At 42.2% G+C, this 17,626-nt stretch overlaps 1 protein-coding gene across 2 annotated transcripts in view; it reads right to left on the bottom strand.

Moving 5' to 3' along the window:
* Positions 1–17,626, bottom strand: part of TLL1 (tolloid like 1) — a 416,213-nt gene that overhangs the window by 36,972 nt on the left and 361,615 nt on the right. For both annotated transcript variants that reach the window (XM_085641791.1, XM_085641792.1), the window contains exons 17-18: positions 13,211–13,336; positions 4,443–4,570 (exon numbers count right to left, since the gene is read on the bottom strand). In XM_085641791.1, coding sequence (XP_085497917.1) covers positions 4,443–4,570; positions 13,211–13,336 — 254 coding nt within the window. The remainder of the gene's footprint in view (positions 1–4,442; positions 4,571–13,210; positions 13,337–17,626) is intronic.

The raw sequence follows: 17,626 nt of genomic DNA, 5'->3' as shown, positions 1-17,626 counted from the left end.
GGGACCATTGCCTGCTACTACCGATGTCTTCTCCAATGAAAACATTTTATTTTAGGAGCTCCAATTCTTTTAATTAATGCATGGCTGGAGAGAAGGAAGGAGGTTCTCAGTCCCTCGCATGGCAGCATTCACTTGGGCATAGCCAATAACAAGGCATCCCAAATAGCGATCTCCCTAATTAATATTAATTAGGCAAGTTGTTCTGCGATCCCCTGAGACAGCACATTTTGTGATGTGATGTATTACAATTGCCAGGCTGGGTCCTTCTGAACTTGAACACAAATATAACCCAGACTGGTTTCAAACTACTTGGGCCTTGCCAGAAGGACACATCTTGAGTCCTGCGGTACAGTGAGCAAGGGACCCAAGTATGGGTATACCCATTGCACTTAGGGTGTTGCACTAAGTAAAAACAAAAAAAGTGATGGGTGGATTGCTTCAATTAATCTCAGCTTCTTTCAATTACTCTGAGCTTTAATCTAGTACATCATTTTAAAACCCATCGTGTCACATCAGAGAGGAACCAGCCACATTAAAATCAACCTGGTCCTGCTCTAAAAAGAACAGTTAAACCTTAACTACCCAGCAAGGTCCCCTTTGAATGGAAACACAAGCAGCTCCACATTGGTTCCTGCCAACCTGGTACTGCATCATGAGTCCTATGGCACACAACTCTGGGATTACCTGTTGCACCTAGTGTACCTAGGACAGCCAGGTTTCAAAACGGTGGTGTGCAATTTGCGCCCAGTATTTGTGACCTGACTGTTAGTACATTGGCAATTTCTTCTGTCAAGGACAGAAGGAATTTACTATCCCAGGTGGGAATGGGTAGGAAACACTCCAACAACTGGCAGGTAGTGGAAGGGGCTTCTCTATGTAGAAAATAATTTTCCCAGTAGATTCAGAAACATTTTGAAGTTACATATACATTTGCCTATACATAAAGAATTCCAGAAGTTCTCCATCTGCAGCTTCCAATGATTACGCTCATGAACAAACATGTATGTGGAAATGTGGCAAGTGCTTAGTTCTGAATGGGTATATATTATGCATAAATGCATTAGCACTTGCTAACTTTTTTCAAATTAACCTGCCTGCTTCCCAGAAGATGCTTAAAACTTGGTGGTTATTCTCTCACAAAATGTTCTGTCTTTCACAGGTTGTTTAGATTTTCCGTTATGGAACAAGGACAACTCAAGGTAATTGTGCGCCTAATTTATGAATAAATAATATAAATAAATAAATTAATGAGTATGTGATAATTATCGCATCTGACAAAATCCGACACTGAGGTGTTTGGAATCTTAGGGTGTAATAATATCCCCTATCCAGAGCTTTGCTAAAAAAATAAGGCACAACGTGTAGAAATATGCTTGTCCCAGTACTTTCTGGGTCCTTTTCACTCTTTAAATTCCAGCAGATTTAAACTCGAAAATGTAACAAGGGATACTGACTTTATCACTCTCTGTAATGACCGTGATCCCTGAGAAAACAGATGTTTGTGTAGGGATTACAATTTACTAGGCGACTCGTAATCAGACCGTAAGCAACAACCTAATATGTTTTTTCTGGATTAGCATTTTCAATAGTATCATTTTATCTTAATGAGCTAGTTTGCCTCTTTTCTGAGTGTGCTAATTTTGAATTGCATTGAGGTTGTCCATGGCACATTTTGGTAATTTAGCCACACTTTTAAAATGGCAAAGTTTGTAAACTATAGTTCAAAAGTCTGATGCCACTTGCTTTTCTGTTCGTAGTGTATTCCATTTAAGTCAGGCATTCTCTCTCTTATTTGTTCATGTTTTCAAACCTTACCATTTCCCTGAGATACTTTTTTATAAAAAGAGGTGCATTAACTCCTAGGCAAAGAGGGGGACGTTTTAGTATTTCAAAACTCGCCTGACTGGCACAACATTACGTAAGACAAGAGGGGCATGGGAGGAGGACCTGCCAGACACGACGGACGATGACTGGACAGAGGCCCTCGCCAGTCCCTGCGGCGCTGCATTTTCCACGCGCTACTGTCTCACCCAATTCAAATACCTCCACTGTTTATACTGCACACGCACCCGCTTGTGAATGATGGGTGTCATCCAGTCCCCTACATGCCACAGATGTGGGGATGCAGAGGGAACCTTCTTTTTACACGGTCTTGAGCTGCCGGGCGCTGCAGCCAATTTGGCGTAAAATTTTGTCCTGCCTGGGCCAGATCTTATCATGGGATCTCCCAATGGACCCTAAGCTCTTCCTGCTCGATAGTACAGAGGGGATTGGGGGGGAACCACTATAAACAACACTTACTTTTACTGGGCCTCACACTTGCCAAACGGGACGTTGCCCAAACTTGGAAAGGGACATCTCCACCAGCAATAGGAGGGTGGAAGACGGCCATGGACAGATGCATGGGAGCAGAGATTGCAGTTTTTCAGGCATGAGGCTGCCTGCAGAAACACAGGAAAATCTGGTCCAGCTGGGCGGCATATCAGGGCATAGATCTACCCCCTCCCCCGCCGCAAACAGACCCTCCATAAAATTCGGCCGATATATCTACCTGATTACTATGATGCCCAAAATGTGTAGCCCTGTCATCAGCACATATACATTTAGACATTCTGCATTGCGAAAATTATGTGGTAGCCTGTGTTACGTTCTAGTTGTTCGGCCTGCAGGTTCGCAGGCTAAGTGGTTGTACGATATAATTGCTACTCTTGATCCGCTATGTTTTTACAATGTATACGGTGGGCTCCAGTCCATCATGTGCCATGGAAATCTAATAAAATGTGTTGTTTTTTTAAAAAAATTGCCTGACTGTACAAAGAGCAGGTGTCTTCATTTATGTACACTGTGCTGGCCTTAATAAATAAAGTCCAATGCCACTGATAGAGCATCTAAATTTTCTAAAAAATTGTAGGGGTGCATCATAATCACAGGTAGTCCGCACCTGCATATCTAAAGGAATGTATTAACGTGTGGTCATTACAAATGTAGTATTAAAACAGCATACATTAGCGCAAATAGAAATGTAATCATGTCATTTATGAAGATCAATGTAGTGTTTAATCGAAAATGTATTTTAGATGGTGCATAATGAATTAGTTCACGAATAAAGTGATGCATTAGGTTTAAACGTGCACCATATTAAAGTCTACATGTATAGTTTTGCTTATTCATGTATGAGGTGTACTGAAATCAATATTTATAATGTAACTTTAGAAATGTATGTTTAAATGTAAAGGCCAGATCGCATATACGTTTAGAGAAAGGCCTATTTGTTTCTTATGTTAGCTGAAAATTGTAGACCGAAAAGTGTTCCCTTGGGAAGGCTGTCATTTAGAAGCAGTCAGCAAATTCTGCAAGTGGAAAGTTTTTCGATTATACGTTTCTGTTGCAGGTGCAAAGACACATAGCTTGTTAGGAAGACTAACCCTTTGTTTCAGTAGTTAGGAAGGTAGGAAAAGCAGACATGGAGTACACTGGAATGCAGAAATGATACTTCCAGTGGAGAAGGTGCCTGGGACCGAAGGCCATTCCAACGGTCTTTGGAGGAAGTAAGAGTTTCAATGGAAAAGTACAGAAGGAAGACCTGTCCGAAGAGGTGTGACGAGGTTGTGTTCTACTGTTTTGTGTTTTTGTATTAGGGACAGTGCCCGGAGGGTGGAGCAGTTGAGGATTAGATGGGAAGCTAGAAGAAGCATCTCAGAACGAGCTCAATAGCTTTGGCTACTGAATTAAGCAAAGTGAGTGTACTTCCAAGAAAGTCTTCACTACTGACACCTTTTCTCTCTTGTCTGGGAAACTTGCTAAGTAGGGATGTCACTGTAGAAGTAGTGTAGGGATAGACCAATTGTTCTTCTTTTAGGTTAAAGAAGTCTAACATAGAGATTGGAGCAGTTATTGGTTGCCTGATGCTTTTGGAGTTAACTATTCTCATTCTGAGTCGGATGAGACTCCTGCGTAGGATATTCTTTGTATTAGTGTCCATTTATTTTCTTAACCTCGTGATGAGGTGCTTGTATGTGCAACTATTTTTGGCTTTGTAATAAACCTTTAAATTTGGAATTCTGAGTCAGTGATTTTTGGAGTTTAAGGTTGAAGTTAATTGGCTATGTTGAGAAATTTGAATTTCTTCCGTTCACACTATTCAGCAGGAAAAAAAGGTTCAGTCGACCTGAGGATTCTTAGGAATGGTAAGATACGATAAGATAAGAATCCAGCTTCATCACCAGTGGCGCAGTTTGAAGTTAGCGGCAATGTAATAAGACACTAGCTATCATGTGTTTCAAGGCACACCTAAAGCCAGCTCTTTGCCAAGGGCAGCAAAGCAGTCAGTAACACAACTGACAGAGTATATTGTCAACGCAGATTAAATTCAGGCCATACCCGTCTTAATGTGAACATGATTGAGATAGTTGGTGGTGCAAGAAAAGTTCCAGAGTACTTACCAGCTTGACCCTGTGTCCGGGTGTGGCGGTGATTTCCCACGTGCATTCCTTGCGGCTTGGGTACTTGTCTGGCCAGTTTGGACTTGAGATGATCCCGTTCGGACTGTGTATCCTCTGCTCGCACTCAGCTGGAGGGAGAAAAATATCATCAGTGGTTTGGAAGGATTGTTTCAGATGAGATAGATTTTCTAAACAGGAGCTATGATAGCACATACATTTAGTTTCTTAAAAAAGGTTTTCAATGTTTGAAAAATATAATAAAAGAAACAGTAGATGACAATAACACAATATATAAACTGCAGTCAATGTGACAATAAACTTTAGTGATTGGGCACCGAGCGTTTGACATCATTGAATACATCGAGAAGCAGAAGTCTCTCAAGGAGAATAACAATCGGAGCACTTGTCAGGTAACTTCGATTTATTAAGTACGTATCATCATCACAAGAGACAGCCATAGCATTACTCCCGCCACCGGAAAAGAAAACATCATCTCCTTCTTTCTCTTTTCCACTCATTCCCCGATTGAACAACACCGCAAGCCCAAACTTCACATTCTATAATAGAACAAGGGAGACGGAAAGCAAGACAGGACACAACACAAAGGTTTACATATTGCCTCAGTCCGAGGAATATGCATCAACCTGTCTACAAATGTCCCTTCAGCTTTCTAGGTCGTCTCTCTGTTAAAACATGGAGACATTTGGATCTAAGCTTCTAATTCAGAGGAGAGCAGTAATGGGAAATCCTCAGATTTCTGAAGGAAAATGCTCAATCCAGAGAGGACAAGACACTTGTGGAATTTCCTTAAGATCGGAATAGTATAGATAGAGAAACTTCCACCATGGGGTTCTTCTCTGCCACAGAAATTCAGAGGAGTTTTCCATCACTAAAGAATTCTACACCAAGGCCCATATGTTTCCAGTATGTTGCACATCCTTGCATCATTATGATAAAGAGCCAAGCAAAGGTCAGGTCCTCTTGGCATGGCGCCAGTGTACTCAGCCCGCGGTTCAACAAGTTCATCCTTCAAATGATGACTTTTGGAATAATGTTTTTACATGATCAAAAATAATTTCCTACATGGTACTTCAGCAGCGGGGGAGAGGGATTTAACGCTGCTTCAATTCCTGTCCCCTATCATGCAGCACCAAATACTCACCACAAATAGTGTTTCTGTGTTGCGCTTCCTTTACAGATGAGGTGCAGCAGATGTTTTTTATCCAGCCTTTAATGTCGATGCCCAGATGAAGAGACATGAGTATCCTGGCCGGCGAGCTGTACATAACGCATGCAACTGCCTTTGTGTAGCTCGACCTAGCATGCTGTCGCCATTTATCATATTTAGACAATGCATTAGTAATCTAGCAATCCCCTTTTAATGACTGCTATGAAATTTGCAACCACAGGTTTTGTGTAAGAAAGCCATAGAGAGTGTGAAAGAAAATACACACCTATATTCAGAGTCAATAAAACATACAGCATGCTTGAAAAAGATGGATGTGAATGTGTGTCTTTTACTTTAAAATTGATATATCATAATACTCAATGCCCCAGTATTAAATGAGGACATTAATCATACATCATGTGCATTTTCATAATGTTTGGTGCAATGTGACCAAAACTAAATCATATTTAATGAGTCCCTTAATCTTTTTGCTACTAAGGATAAGTTCATGAACATATTACATACATGTGTTCGACAGCCTCCTCACACATTCCTCGTTCTGTTTTATCATTTATCATCCTTGGTATGTTTTTATGTTACATGTTCTGTATATCGCGCACATGCACCAATTAATTATGAGATGTGTTGATCCACTTAGATAAACAAGGTTTAGCAAAGTAAATACATCCTGGTTAATCTCTGGTTTACTCCTTTGTGGACAGGTGCTGGAAAGGGTATTTATGTAACAAATGTACCTCATCAAGCTGGAATAACAAGGTTTAACATAGGTTAATTTTCCCTCCTAATTTACAAGTTCCACATTGCATCGTAATGTGATTCCCTGCATTGTTGTCCTGAACACATACTTCTTTCCCAGGGGCATGCAGTGCTCCACGTAAATATCTGTAAATCATGGGCACCAAAAGGAAGTAAGTACATTGAGGTTCATTTTAATCATAGACAGAAGCTAACAACAACCTGAAACAGCACTTACTCATCTCTAAAAGGAATGCCAGACTTTCTTTTAAGCATTAATGTGAGAAAGAATCATGCCCCTGTTCTTTCAGCTGGAGATTCAAACATAAAGTGCTTGCCTTTCTATATAAATGCAAAATACAGACATGATATACTGTAGCACACAAACAGAGTATTATAGTGACTTGTTGACCCCCCCCCCCGCAACCAGCCTAAGAACTTCTGGGGCCTATACCAAACCTATTTAGCTACTAAGGAAGGGGAAACAAAGGGTGTACAAAGCTCTATTGCATAATTCAGTATAGAACAGAACAGTGTGTGTGGGAGCGTAAAGTGTGACTCATTCATACAACAGCGCAAAAACCAAAGGAAATGATGGACGGAGTGTTGAACATTGCAAGCACTCACCCCCAGTCAACTGATCTGGGTTTAATCCATCACCGTTCTTTAGCCCACTCTGCCACCCCAGTTCAGACATGGCCATATGCAAATCAGTCTGATCCTGTGCCTCATGGGAACAGTCCAGCCCGAACTGCCAAGCCATGTCTTCCCTGGACCGGAAACAAGCTTCCTAGGACCGGTTTCTGGCATTTCAGCCGTCTTCAGCCAGGCTTGCTTGAATCCAGTGGCAAAGTGAGCAAGGGACTCACGTCTGAGCATACCCTGCCAACTTATGGCGAACAAAGCAAAAACCAAAGGAAATGATGGACGGAGTGTTGAACATTGCAAGCACTCACCCCCAGTCAACTGATCTGGGTTTAATCCATCACCGTTCTTTAGCCCACTCTGCCACCCCAGTTCAGACATGGCCATATGCAAATCAGTCTGATCCTGTGCCTCATGGGAACAGTCCAGCCCGAACTGCCAAGCCATGTCTTCCCTGGACCGGAAACAAGCTTCCTAGGACCGGTTTCTGGCATTTCAGCCGTCTTCAGCCAGGCTTGCTTGAATCCAGTGGCAAAGTGAGCAAGGGACTCACGTCTGAGCATACCCTGCCAACTTATGGCGAACAAAGCAAAAACCAAAGGAAATGATGGACGGAGTGTTGAACATTGCAAGCACTCACCCCCAGTCAACTGATCTGGGTTTAATCCATCACCGTTCTTTAGCCCACTCTGCCACCCCAGTTCAGACATGGCCATATGCAAATCAGTCTGATCCTGTGCCTCATGGGAACAGTCCAGCCCGAACTGCCAAGCCATGTCTTCCCTGGACCGGAAACAAGCTTCCTAGGACCGGTTTCTGGCATTTCAGCCGTCTTCAGCCAGGCTTGCTTGAATCCAGTGGCAAAGTGAGCAAGGGACTCACGTCTGAGCATACCCTGCCAACTTATGGCGAACAAAGCAAAAACCAAAGGAAATGATGGACGGAGTGTTGAACATTGAAAGCACTCACCCCCAGTCAACTGATCTGGGTTTAATCCATCACCGTTCTTTAGCCCACTCTGCCACCCCAGTTCAGACATGGCCATATGCAAATCAGTCTGATCCTGTGCCTCATGGGAACAGTCCAGCCCGAACTGCCAAGCCATGTCTTCCCTGGACCGGAAACAAGCTTCCTAGGACCGGTTTCTGGCATTTCAGCCGTCTTCAGCCAGGCTTGCTTGAATCCAGTGGCAAAGTGAGCAAGGGACTCACGTCTGAGCATACCCTGCCAACTTATGGCGAACAAAGCAAAAACCAAAGGAAATGATGGACGGAGTGTTGAACATTGCAAGCACTCACCCCCAGTCAACTGATCTGGGTTTAATCCATCACCGTTCTTTAGCCCACTCTGCCACCCCAGTTCAGACATGGCCATATGCAAATCAGTCTGATCCTGTGCCTCATGGGAACAGTCCGGCCCGAACTGCCAAGCCATGTCTTCCCTGGACCGGAAACAAGCTTCCTAGGACCGGTTTCTGGCATTTCAGCCGTCTTCAGCCAGGCTTGCTTGAATCCAGTGGCAAAGTGAGCAAGGGACTCACGTCTGAGCATACCCTGCCAACTTATGGCGAACAAAGCAAAAACCAAAGGAAATGATGGACGGAGTGTTGAACATTGCAAGCACTCACCCCCAGTCAACTGATCTGGGTTTAATCCATCACCGTTCTTTAGCCCACTCTGCCACCCCAGTTCAGACATGGCCATATGCAAATCAGTCTGATCCTGTGCCTCATGGGAACAGTCCAGCCCGAACTGCCAAGCCATGTCTTCCCTGGACCGGAAACAAGCTTCCTAGGACCGGTTTCTGGCATTTCAGCCGTCTTCAGCCAGGCTTGCTTGAATCCAGTGGCAAAGTGAGCAAGGGACTCACGTCTGAGCATACCCTGCCAACTTATGGCGAACAAAGCAAAAACCAAAGGAAATGATGGACGGAGTGTTGAACATTGCAAGCACATTCATACAACACCCTGGGACCCTCCTTTTGGATTGTGGGCAATTGCTAGCCAGATGGCCTTCATAAAGTGTTAACGAGCTGGTACTGAATATTGAGCTTGTTAAGTTCTGGACAGTTCCTTAAATGATCTGGAGATGTACTACACGATGCTGTGGTAAGCTGGTATAGCCTGTGGCGCTACTACAACAATGTGACTAGAGATGCAACGTATACTTTGTCCATTGTTATCAACAATTTTTAAAAAAGAAATGCAAAAGGACAGCAATGGACGAAAAACGTACTGACCTTCAGTAATGCCTTACCCGGTAGAGACCCTACCTAGCTGCAGATTCCCTACCTTAGAATTATCCCCAGGTGTCAGACTGGATCCAGAAATCTTTATTGAGCCGTACCCCATGGAAAGGGCCAAGGACTTACCCGCAGCTCTGCTGTCCTTGAAGTACTCCAGCACTGAGTCTGCCTTTGTCTCCAAAGAGACAGGAGCCATCAAAGTGCATGTCCATAAGCGAAGCTTGGGCATCGCCTGAAAAGCCAATTGTCCTCAGCCGTGTGTGGTGCTGTAAGGCCACTGATGAAGAAATCGTTCTGCTTAGTGAGGCGGTCGTGTCCAGCCCACATCGAATTGTGAACTTAGCTGCCTCTCTCCCCTCAGCCACGGGTTAGGACATTATGGCCCGAGTCTCATTAAATGGGAGAAGCCATTCGAAAGGGGTGACTTCCTGCTGAAGCACCTCTCTCAAGACATTAGACTTGACTGTCACGGAGGGCAGCTAAAGGTCAAGGAGCTCGGCCCTACTCCTCATCACCATAGCAAATTAAGCACCCACCTCTTTAGCCATGGTAGGAGGTGAGATCAAGTCAGTACCTGGGAAGGTGTCCAGTCTACTGGCATTCACCAGTTCTTCACATCAGTCCATGTTGGATTCTAGGAGCTGATATTCTTCAGGGTCCAGTGGCCCCTCTCAATCTACCCCAAGTCCTAGTCCATAGGAAAAGGGCTGAGGATCATGCCTGGGGGGAATGGCTCCAGTCTGCACAGGAATCGGTGTTGGGCGATGCCCCTGCGGCTCTATGTCCGAGTCGGGGGTAAGATGGGAGCAGCTTGCCAGAGGGCGCCTGCAGTGCGTTAGTGTCGGCAGTGAGATCGGTGCCAGTGAAGGTCAAGGTGGCTCAACCACCATCAGTCCGGATTAATCTGTGGATTGAAGGGGCTGACTGGTGCAGAGTGGCGGACGCGCTGGCTGTGAACCAGTAGAAGCCAATCTCAAACCTGCAGGAGTCCAAAAGCACTCCAGCGGGAACAGACCGCTCAAATGCGTAGTGCATTGCCTCATAAATGTTTTGGAGTTGGGCGGGGGACGCTCTGGCTCCTGGAAACCTAGTGTGGTGTGGAGATGCCCCAGGTGCGGGCTCAGCCACTGAGCCAGGCCTCAAGTGACGACGCTCCCTCGTCTCATCAGAGGGCTTTGACGGATGGGATGAAGTTTAAGACCTCTTCGACTTCTTACTCTTCTTCTTTTTGTGGGACTTACTGGAGTGGGCCGACTTCAAAGAAGATTGATGGCTCCGTGACCGATCGCGGGACCATCCTCTCAACCGAGTTCAAGACTGTAGTGGTGTTGTACATCGAGTGGCAAGGAGATTGAGAGATAGCTCCCTCGAAGCCTTGGGGTGCATGGCATGACAATCAACACAGGTTTTGGCGTCGTGGTAATTCTCATGACACCAGAGACAGACGAGGTGCGGGTCCATCACCGACATTTGCCAGTGACAGGCGCCACAGGGTCTGAATCCAGCCTTCCTCACAGATATCCCTGTCACACCAGTAGACAAGTCTCAAAAAACTTTGACAAAAAGTTGTAAAAGAACAGTCATGAAGTGCCTAGGGGTTAGCTCTCTCTGAATCTGCACTGACTACAGATCTATGCTGACTGGCACAGAAAGAAAAGAATTGACGTCAGCGTGCTGGTGTGGCACGTACTGCACAAACGATGCCGATGACACCACGTGGAGCTGAACAAGCAGGGGTATTACTCACGACAAATGTCTGGATCCAGTCTGACACCTGTTTTTCTGTTTAAGGTAAGGAATTTGCAGCTAGAAGTCTATATTAGATACTCGAAATATTCCAATACCTAGGGAACATAGCCAACTCTCTGGCGAAGTTGACCTATTTGTTTTACTGGTCTGTTGACAGAGAAAATACTATAGCAGAGCGTTTTGTCAGCATTCTCAAAAGCAAACAGATCTCCTCAGTACCCCACTTCAATGAGCAGGCACTCTTTTTTTGGGCTAATACATTGAGCCAATATCTTCCCTTAAGTCGCTCAGACATGGAACAACATTCTGTCTGTCTAGTAGTTCAAGAAAAAAGATGTAATGGTTGTTCTGCCTCTCAGCATTTGTCCACCCTTAGTAGGTTTTTTACTCAATGAACTTGTTCCCTGCAGAGTCATAAGGACCGTCACACTGGCTTGAAACACTGCTATCTCCTCAGTAAACCTCTCTGTGAATATCAGATGCAAGGGGGGCTTCCAACTCAGAGCACTATACAAATGCCTTAAAAACAACCATCATTCTTGCCAGAATACACTATCTTGTGCCTTCACATTATCCTGTGATGTGCAACCATATTTGATGCCGTGCTCCTTTGGTGCCTATATCAAGCATTAACACCAATCCCAAATCAGCTGTACAGAAAATATTTGTAACTATCTCTAATAGTGGACGGCATTTTAAAAGTAGTACAACTGAATTACAGGTATAATGGTGGCCACAAAACCTTAAGAGATATGAACAACTCTGGGGATCTTTTTTTATTATTTTTCCTTGTCTGATTGCATATGAACACAAAAATGGTCCTTGCGTTTGCAGTTTACTCCATTCACGTGGTAGCCTACAGAATTCACTCTGAATTTGATATATTTTTTCCATGATAAGCTTCTGTCATGCTATAATAATCTAGTAGTTTACAAAAAAACACATTTGTATTCAATACATATATTAATGTGTTTGTGTGTGGACAGTCACTGAAAAAAACCTTTTTGAAAGGTAGTTATGTTTACTTTTACTCATTATAAATTAATATTTGCCTGTAAAAAAATATGATAAATTCCCAAAAAGCTACTGCCAAAGTGAAGTTATAGTCACAATACAAAACCTGCATAACTTGTGACAAACTGTGTGGGGCGGGGCATCTCAATCCCCACCCCCCCCCAATCTACACCTCATGACCTTCCACTTGACATTACTGCTGTTATCGCCAATGATATCACCAATGACAACCTTGTTTCAACATGGTTAGTGTCTGGTGAGTGGTCAGTGAAAGATAGGCAAGAACAAGAAATGGCTGAAGACCACACTCTTTACTTCCAAGCAACCTAAAATGACACATATTATGTTTAGTTCATGCTGAGAGGGAAGGGTGAAACTACAGTTATGACACACCCAAAATCAGCCAGTCAACCGAGCCTGCTGTACACAGCTTTTGTCCATGCACAGTATGGCTTGTGTGCTATATGTGACCCGTATTCCTAGGCAGCAGTTTCTGCAAATTAAAATTACTACTTTTCAACCCTTCCTAAAATACTTGGGGAATTTACAACTGTCCCCATAATATTCCAGGGCTTGAGTTAGAACAGTAAATAAGCCTCCTGGAATATTAGAGGGAAAGTTGATCTTTCCCCAAATATTTTAGTACTGGAGTTAGAGTAGAAAATTTGTTCTCCCAATGTCAGCCTCACCCACTTCTGCTCTGAGGGCGCAGTTGAGGGCAAGAAATACAACGTTGTGACGGTAATCCACACCTTATTCCCACCATCAACCATTCCTTCTGAACCTGCGCAGCCACTTTGAGATGTCATATATCTGGGGCAGCTACACAGCCTCCATCTGAGTGCAGCTGTTCCAGTTTCCTTATTAACCCATTCAATTGCCTGCGTCCAGAGAACTGACTACGTACGTTAATCAGCCGCACGCAGTGGGGATGAGCACTTTCTGGAATCAAAATCCTACAAATGGGCCATTTTATTGCGTTCCCAAACAGCAACGTGCCATTTCAAAGCGAACAAAAAAGGTACAATGGAACTGTGTCATTTGGTAAAGGGAACACTGTGATATTGTTTTGTGATTGTACTGTGAATTCATAAGCATATAGTAGGAAAGGAGGCAGACAAGATTATACCATATCTACTTTTGAAGAAACCACTCTGGATCAATTGTTGCTAGAATATTTGAGTGATTGTACCTTCTTTGCAGTCATGCTTGTTTTCATGTAGGACAAACCCATTTCGGCACTGGCACACGTAGCTCCCAATAGTGTTTATGCATTCGTGCTGACAACCGCCATTGTCCTTTGAGCACTCATCTTTGTCTGTGGACAGCCAAAAGAATTATTAATAATTAATTTTCACGTGAAAAACAACATCTTACACATTAGCCAATTGTAGAAGATAGCATGAAAAGCGCAAAGGAAGACCTTGTTACTCTCAGCTCTATTGTGGCTCAGTTCCGCCAATTAATTGTTTGGCCTGAAATCTTACTATGACGTGGCTGCCTATAATATACGTATTAGACACATCCATTCTAAACTAAAGGGGCATGTCCTTGACACATGCTTTATAAACTAAAGGGGCATGTCCTTGGCAATTCAAAGAGAACCTCTCATGCTTACAGAGTACTTTATCTGTTAGGGAAAGCAAACTATCTGGGCAACTTTAAGTAGTAAACATGATTTGAAGAGTCTTCATTTCTGTTACTTTAACAAAATAAATGCAATTGTTTAACGAACTACTGATTACAATGGTAGTAATGTTATACTACGATAGAGTCATTACAGATAGAAATAGCATGAGTTGCAAATACTGCATTGGTTAGGGTCAGAGCCTCGGGTATAATTGTAATCCTTATGAGAAATGCTTTTCTAATGACTGGTTCTTCTGTCACAGGGTTTTTATATGTATCTACTACGAGGATGGTTCACTTTTCATTTGAATTGTTGTTCTTTTAGAGCACCACCTGGCCCCTCTGCGATTAGTTCCCCACACCTAGGAGCAAAGGACAACTGCAAGAAAGGTCAGCTCTTCAAAACCTCATGGAACCATTATTGCTTTTACCTCAAAGTTCATGTTAAACATGGTAAAATTATTTGTTCCCTACTCCTGGCTTCAGGCCTCTTCAGACACCCCAGATATTTAAAGGCATTTAAAGGATGCCGAGAAAGTGTATGTCCTGGACATTTTCATATAGCTTGGACCTACTAGCATGCACAAGCAAAGAGTTCTCCTTTTATTGTAAAGCGAGTAGGTTAAACCACAGTCGCTATCTGTAGAAGAGCGTAGGATTCAGCTGACAAATTGTTACAGGAAGCAGGGTGTAAGGAGGAGGGTCGGTAGACGTTAGTGGGACAGAATTAGCGTGAACACTTCAAATTTGTTTTATTTTTTACATATGTAAATTATACATAGCTACAAATTTAGACATAGAGAAAAAAGTAATTCCTCCAGAATCATACATTTTCTTGGGCCAGCTGCTGAAGCCTGGATTCGAGCCAAAAGTTTCAGCAAATTACACCAAGTGTTGGGCAGTTCCTTATCCTAAAACAGATACATCTTCTTCCATGTACAAGATGTTAGAGGAACAAATACACGTGCACTTTATTTAAGGGCTAATCATTGCCATTCACTGAGCTAGTGTATTCATATGACCAGTTTATCTGGACAATATCTCCTAAAGCCTGAGAACTAAAAATATCATATGTTGAAGATTCATGGGATATGCAGCAACTGTGTATACATTAAACGCTTTCCAGTGACATACAAGGTGTGACATTCAAGCCAAACAATCTTTTAACAACCGGAGCACATTTGTTAAAAACATACTTACATATTTTATGTGTTCAGTAAACTGATAAACATGCATTGCTGGCAAGAAATACCAACATCTGTATACAACACCCACAGTAAAAAAATGTTAAAAAGCAATTAGGCAGGTCTATTGTTCAGAGCATAGCTTATAACTGCCATTTAGGAATGTTACGTAGTGACCACAAACAGACACATTTAGCATGTTAGTGGTAAAGCAAATGTTAACTGCTCTGACATGAGAGATAATAAGCAGCGAAAAGGTTCAGCATTAACTGAAACCATGTAAGAATAATTGGCAATTTCACTATTTTATGAAAGCTGGATTTCAAACAGGGGCGGCGTCCATTAAATCATACGAGGTGGATCCTTACATAAAGAGACTTATTTTTGTTTACCAATAAAGTAAAACAATGTTACAAAAAATCAATAAAACTGTTGGAATCAACTAGCATGTTTGTATCAATTTCTGAAGAATAGTGTTTTCGAATGTATTTTACTATACACCAGAGTATTTTGCTGTGGGCCAATAATTGAGATGGTCTTCTATCACTATCAGTGTGGTAAGGCAGCAATTTTGAACAGCAAAAGCAAGGAGGGCATGCGCTGGTGTGTATTTTATTCTATATTTTGTGAGAGGCTGTAAAGAACACTACATGAAACTTATAATTCAAACTCATATATATATATTTCCTCATACAACATTTGCCTTTTATTGCACTTTTTTTGCTTGCATGTTTCGGTTGTAAAGTGGTGTCTCAGACTTTTCTCTGTCATACAGAAAAATGGTCAGAATTGTTTATTTTTTCATATTTTTATTAATCTTTATTTTCAATCTTGGGTTTTGTGTAGTTCTTGGACTAATTTGTAAATGCTTCACAATATTACTGAAATTTAACTGAGAGTCCTAAGTCCCCATATTTTGTAGCTGTTTTAAATTACCTTCAGAACTTCAAACTTCAGGAAGTTTGGCTTGAGTTTTAGTGAAGATATACGAATTCAAGTGGGTATAGCCTTCAATTTAGGAGGACCTTGCACAGATCTTTTGCACATAGTTCAATTAATGGCTAAAATGTTGGTAGTGTTTGGTCGACCAGTAGAGGTCCAATGTCTTCGTAAGGTTGTGCCTGTTCAATGATTTGTAGATGACACAGACAGTTTTGAATTGCGATTAGGATCATTCCTTGATTGGGAGCCAGTAATGGGACTTCACTTCACTTGTGCTCAGTAAAGTGTGTAGGAAACAGGATGATGGATTTGCACACATTCTCTTGCTATGCTCCACTTATAACATTACAACCAAGACATCTAAGGACATTTACTTGGTAGTTCTTAGAAGGAGGAATTGACACACATACAGTTTAAACCATCAGACAGGCACACAAACCTGGTCACTCAAGCATCTAGGCATCTAGAGCTTAACATACCACCTATTATTCTAATAATAAGGCTATTGCTCGTCTAGATACTAGAACATATTGAAGGTGATTAAAAAAAATAAGGACATGCTCTATAAAGGTTTTTTCTAAATTCTAGGTAAAAGTATGTAAAACCCAGTTTTCAATACATTTTTGAATATTTACTTCCTAGAAGGGGTGATTCAAAATCTAGAATGCCATTTCTGCTAAATTTTGCACACTCAACTCTTGGTTAAACTATCTGGCAATGCTCATTCTGTAAAGAGACAGTAACCACTAACTGTTTTCATAAAGAATTACACATTTAAAATGTTTCTTTTTTCTTATAAGAAAGGGGTGATCAAAATATGGATGCATAAAATAGATAAGCAGTACTAAACAATGTTTTACTGTGAGGTGTTAAGGCTAGTCTACACCAAGATCAGCCAAATGCCTTCTTTGAGCAACATATGTTATGTTGCACCATTAGTCCAAAAGACTCAATTACCATAACTGTCCCATACAGAATCCCTGGCTACAATGCCATCTTCCTTAAGGAACTATTTAATCTAGAAGCGATACTTAAAAAGAAAAACATATCTTGGTGAAGCCTATTCTTGATACTGACCTATGCACTGAGAAAAACACAACCATATTTCTTGCTAGAGAATTAAAGAGAGTGATATAGCCAATGTTAAAAAATGTATAACTTGTGAGTTCCCGACCTGTATGCTTCCTCTCATTGCCTCTCTGCTCAACTGTGACACTTGCCATAGGTGCACAAAAGCCACATCCAAAACACTACAATAGTTAAATACTAAATAAGTCATTGGTGCACAAGTCCGCTGCAAGCTGTAATGCACACTAACAGACGACAATGGTCAATGCAAAATGAATGTAGTGCAGGACACAACTAAAACAGAACCACTGCCTTTTAAAACTTTTCCAAGCAGATATATTATTCAGCAGATAACTGTGAGCAATAAACCCAGCAAAAGATTTTATCACGATTGTAAAAAAAGAACACACTCAGAATCCCCAAGGGACAAAGCACTGGTGTTAAGCATTACAAGGACCTCATCACCCAAAATTAGAGATTGCTCTGGCCCACATCAAGACAATGTAAAGAATTTAGGAATTAAATTTGATAGGGCCCTTTCATTCCAACCACAAATCCAGGCACTGGTTGGTTCTTTCTTCCGGCTGCTATGCACTCTGCTTCCCTTTTTGTCTATTGAGGCTAAGAAAACGGTGATTCAGGCTTTGATAACTTTCAGACTGGATTATGGAAATGCTTTATACTTGGGTCTCCCATATTATCTTCTTAACATTCTTCAAGTTGTGCAGAATTCGGCGGCCCGAGTCCTCCTCAATCTTCCCCCGAGAACCTATATATCACTGGCT

Source organism: Triturus cristatus, chromosome 2_2 (assembly GCF_964204655.1).
Source record: "Triturus cristatus chromosome 2_2, aTriCri1.1, whole genome shotgun sequence".
Taxonomy (NCBI): domain Eukaryota; kingdom Metazoa; phylum Chordata; class Amphibia; order Caudata; family Salamandridae; genus Triturus; species Triturus cristatus.
The sequence above is the reverse complement of the archived record's forward strand: the minus strand, read 5'-3'. Positions and strand labels throughout refer to the sequence as shown.